The 5236-nt window shown below is 36.1% G+C and overlaps 1 protein-coding gene across 1 annotated transcript; it reads right to left on the bottom strand.

Annotated features, from left to right (window-relative positions):
• Positions 1-4078: 4078 nt before the first annotated feature.
• On the bottom strand, positions 4079-5011 carry LOC114623430 (olfactory receptor 5B3-like). The gene has a single exon (XM_028770092.1). The coding sequence runs from the start codon at positions 5009-5011 to the stop codon at positions 4079-4081; it is 933 nt and encodes a 310-aa protein (XP_028625925.1).
• Positions 5012-5236: the final 225 nt, after the last annotated feature.

A 5236-nucleotide genomic window follows, 5' to 3' on the forward strand; every position in this document is an offset into this window, starting at 1 on the left:
ACTGAGAAATATTAAATAGTCAAGAATCACCTAAAGAAACGTTCAACATCTTTAGTCATCAGATAACTGCAAATCAAAACAACCCTGAGATTTCACCTCACACCAGTCAGAATGGCTAAGATCAAAATCTCAGGTGAAAACAGATTCTGTTGAGGATGTGGAGAAAAGGAACACTTCTCCATTGTTGATGGTATTGTAAGCTGGTGCAACTACTCTGGAAATCAGTCTGGCAGTTTCTCAGAAAACTGGACATACTACTACCTGAGAAGCCAACTATACCACTCCTGGGCATATACCCAAAAGATGCTCCAACATATAACCAAGAGACATGCTCCACTATGTTCATATCAGCCATTTTTTTTATAATAATGAGAAGCTGGAAAGAACCCAGATGTCCTTCAACAGAGGAATGGATACAGGAAATATGGTATATTTATGTAATGGAGTACTTCTCAGCTATTAAAAACAATGACTTCTTGAAATTTTTATGCAAATGGATGGAACTTGAAAATATCTCCTGAGTGAGTTAATCCAGTCACAAAAGAACACACATAGTATGAATTCACTGATATGTGGATATTTGTCCAAAAGCTTAAAATACCCAAGATACAATTCACAGATCATATGAAGCTCATGAAGAAGGATTAAGAAATTGTGGATGCTTAAGTCCTTCTTAGAAGGGGGAACAAAATACTCAAGGGAGGTAGAAGGTATGAGGGATGTGGGAGGAAGACAGGGAGAAGGGGAAAGTTCAGAACAGTATTGGATATGAGATGAAACAGGGTTGATATGCAGAGAGTCAAAATTTGAACAGAGGTGTGTAGCAATGGGGTATGGGGAACTGGGAGCAGCCACCAACAAGTCCCAGATGCCAGGAAAGCAAGAGGCTCCCAGGTCCCAGTAGGGATGAGATTAGCTGAAATGCCCAAGAAAGGGGAGAGAGAACCTGTAGAGTCCATATCCAGAGGTTAGGCAAGGCCTCTGTTTGGGGGATGGGGCCACCAACTCATCTCCAAATTTTTAACTCAGAATGATTCATATCTAAAGGAAATACAGGGGCTAAATGTGAAGAAAAGACTAAAGGAGAGACCATCCAGAGACTGCTGAGCATCCATCTCATATACAGACACCAAACCCATACACTATTATGGATGTCAAAATTGATTGCTGACAGGAACCTGTAATGGCTGTCTCCTCAGAGATTCTGCTAGAGTCTGTAAATACAGAGGTGAATGGTCATAGTCAGCCATTGAACTGAGCATATGGACTCCAATGGAGGAGTTAGAGAAATGATTAAAGGAGCTGAGGGGTTTGCAACCCCATAAGAAGAAGAACAATATCAACCAACCAGACACCCCAGCTCTCCCAGGGACTAAAACATCAAACAAAGAATACACATTAAAGATCCCATAGCTCCACACACATATGTAGCAGAGGATGGCATTGTCTGCCATCAATAGGAGGAGAGACCCTTGGTCCTGTGAAGGCTTGATTCCCCAGTATACCGGAATGCCAGGGCAGAAAGGTGGGAGTGGGTGGGTGTGAGGGAGAGCACCCTCATAGAAGCAGGGGTAGGGGGAATGAGATAAGGGTATCCAGATGGGAAACTAAGAAAGAGGATAACATTTGAAATATTAATACATGAAATATCCAATAAAAGAATTGTTTTCATTATCCTAAGAATTTTTTCCGTATGAAATTAAGAATTTCTCTTTCCATGTCTTTGAAGAATTGTGTTGGATTTTGATGGGTATTACACTGAATACATAGATTGCTTTTGATATGATGGCAATTTTATTATGTTAATCCTACCAATCCATGATCATTGGAGATCTTTCCACTTTCTAACATCTTCTATTTTTTCTTGAGAGATTTTAAGTTCTCTTTAAACATATAGATCTGTCATATAGATCTTTCACTTGTTTGGTTCGAATTGCACCAAGTTGAAGGAGGAGGGTAACCCTGTATGAGGACCAGCCTTCTCAATTAACCTGGCACCAGAGATCTCTGAGACAATGGACCACTAATCAGCCAGCATACACCAGCTGATATGAGGCCTCCAACATATATACAACAGAGTACTACCAGTTCTGGATTCAGTCAGAGAAAATGAATCTAACACTCAAAAGACTAGAAGCCCGAGATTGGCAAGGTCTTCCTGGTCTGGGGCGTCAGAGATGTGGACATCCTCACAGAGACAGGAGTAGGGGAGGTATGGAATGTGGAATAGTCAGACGGTGGGGCAGAAGGTGGATAAAATCTGGAGTGTAAAACAAAAAGATTAAATAAAATTTGAAAAAGAAAAACAGTGCCTTTGTTAAATACATTAAAGATATGTGTAGAAATGGGAAAAATAATTGGTAGTTACTCTCAATTGAGACTAATTTAAAATAAAATTTACACTGTGCTTCATCAGTTAAATATAACCTTTTAAAGAGGTCAGGAGATAGTGGAAAACATGTCCTAGCCTTGTATCCTGAGGAACTCAGTAAATCACCAACTCACTCAATGCTTATTTCATAAGTTTGAAACTACATGTTTAAAAAGCTTACATTTAACGACCCTTAAAGAGCCATTAGAAAATTGTAGAGATTTAGAAGACTTTACTAGAACTATCTTTACCGGAGAAAAAGCAAGCCAAAATCAGTATACAATAATCATAGAAGTTTGCAGAAGTTTTTGCCCCGTTTGAGATGTTAAAAGAAGAATGAGTATGTAATTTCACCTTGTACTATTCAAATCATCTTAGCCTCTAAAGAAAAATAATGACTCTTGGAAATTAAAAGAAAATTATTAAGTTTACTTAATTAATTGTTGACTCAAATTATAGCTACTCTGGGAGCTATAGTTGCATTGTTCTAACAATCAACTCATATTAAGATATCGAGTTTTCAGATATATAGATAGCATTTTTCCATCCTTGTCACTAAACACAAAGTGAAGTTATTTTTATTTTCCTGGCAAAGTTCTCACAGTGTCCTGTCTAGCTACAGTATCAGCTTTTACACTTGACTGATTATATCTCAGGGAACTTCATATTGTCCCCATGTAAAAAAGTATATACATGCTACTACATCAAGATATTTTGTTAAACATACTTAATGATCAAAGTGTAGAAACTTCAGTAGAATTAAAAGTAAGGTATATAATGATAGGTTGTAGAAAGTCAATTCAAGATAAATTAAATAGTCTTCAATATAAATGAATTTTCTGGAAGCACAATAGTATGTTATGGGACATGTTGACATAGCTGATCCAAGAAAAAGGATAAACTGTTTTATTGAGCCTTTCTTATACTGCAAAAGGTTTCATGACACCTATGTATCTTCTTAGGGTTTTCTTTATTTAGATTAATTATCTGAGATCATTTATCAAAGGATATGAAACTTTTAATTCTGAGTAGAGGCCAGAACAAGAGATTGATTATAGTAGAATATACTACACAGAATTCATAGTAGCATATAAGTCAATGGAAAACAATACATGTTACTGAGTATATGGAGAAAACTAACTACAGAAAAGAGAAACAAATGTAACAACTGAGAAATAATGAAAAACATTCAAACAAACATAATTTAAGGGATAGATAATTTCAATGGAAAATTCTCCAATACATAGCCCATAGTAATATCTGAATAAAAAGAAAAACTCAGTTAATGATTTGTATTAGATTCTAATGGATGCTGCAACAAAACACAGCAAAAAGGGAAACACCAAAATGATTATCCCCAGAGATGTATTTCAATGTGAACTCAAAAATTCAGTGAAAATGACAATGATTATTAATTATCAAAATATACTAGAAAAGAAAGTTTAAAGAAAATAATTGAATGTATCAATAATGTTAAAATATTTTTGACAAATCAAACACAAAATTTCAAAATTATCCCTAATTTCCATACTATGCTTCTAAATATACTGTTCCTTAATTTGCAAGACAAAAATGATAAGCATAGGCAACCATAAACATGCATATCATGAACTAGTATAAGCCTAAAATATAATCTACTATATGTAGAAGATGTCATAAGAACATTAAGATTACATCACAAAAACTTTAAAGTTATTATCATAATGATTATTTTTCTTTCAGAACCACTTTCATAAATGCATTCTTGACTTCTTTGTTTCTCAGGCTGTAAACTAAAGGGTTCAGCATGGGAATGACCATGGTGTAGAAGACAGACACAATTTTGTCTGTGTCCATTGCATGACTAGAGCTTGGTTGCAAATATATGAAGATTGTTGTTCCATAGAAAATAAAAACAGCAGTAAAGTGGGAGACACAGGTAGAAAGAGCCTTCTGAAATCCTGATCCTGAGCGCATGTTTAAGATTGTAATAAAAATTATAATGTACGATACTAATATTACTATGAGAGCAAAGAAGAGAGTGAAGCTGGCTAGATAAATAAGTACCAGTTCATTAACATGCCTATCAGAGCAAGATAGAGCCATGATTGCTGGCATATCACAGAAAAAATGATGGACCACATTAGACTTACAGAAAGAGAGACTGAATGTATCTCCAAGGTAAACTGAGACATTCAAAAAACCAAGAACATAGCAGCCTATGATTAGAAACATACATACACTTGGAGTCATGGTGGTTGCATAGTGTAGGGGTTTACATACTGCCACATAGCGATCATAGGCCATTGAGGCCAACAGGTAATTTTCCACAGTAGCAAAGGTTGCAAAAACAAACATCTGAGCAGCACAGTTATTGTAGGATATGATCTTGTCTCCCAACAGCAGCCCAGCCATGACTTTTGGTGTGATAGCTGATGAATAAAAAACATCCACCAGAGACAAGTTACCAAGGAAAATGTACATGGGGGTGTGGAGCCGAGAGTTCAAGAGAATCAACAGTATCATCCCCAGGTTCCCTACCAGGGTGATAATGTAGATGAGGAGAAAAATGATGAAGAGAGGAAGTTGTAGGCCTGGATCATCAGTGAGTCCCAGCAGAAGAAAATATGTTACTTCTGTCCAGTTCTTCAGTGGTGTCATCTAACAAACAGGCAATGCTCTGTAGTATTGACAAAGGAATGAATAGTATGTTAACAAACTAAAAATTGAGAAGGATAAAGAAAATATATAGCCAGTCACTGTAGTAAGTTGATTAGAAATGTTCTCTACAAAAGCCTCGATTGATGTGTATTTCATGTGCTACATGTAGGGTCATATGCTTCTAAATCTGGAAATTTTGATAAATAATTTATATAACTTAAAAGA

This window comes from Grammomys surdaster, unplaced genomic scaffold, assembly GCF_004785775.1.
Source record: "Grammomys surdaster isolate TR1022 unplaced genomic scaffold, NIH_TR_1.0 198, whole genome shotgun sequence".
Lineage (NCBI taxonomy): Eukaryota > Metazoa > Chordata > Mammalia > Rodentia > Muridae > Grammomys > Grammomys surdaster.

Excerpts from the sequence above, each read along its gene's own strand:
- LOC114623430 (XM_028770092.1), bottom strand. The coding sequence starts at position 5,011 with ATGACACCACTGAAGAACTGGACAGAAGTAACATATTTTCTTCTGCTG.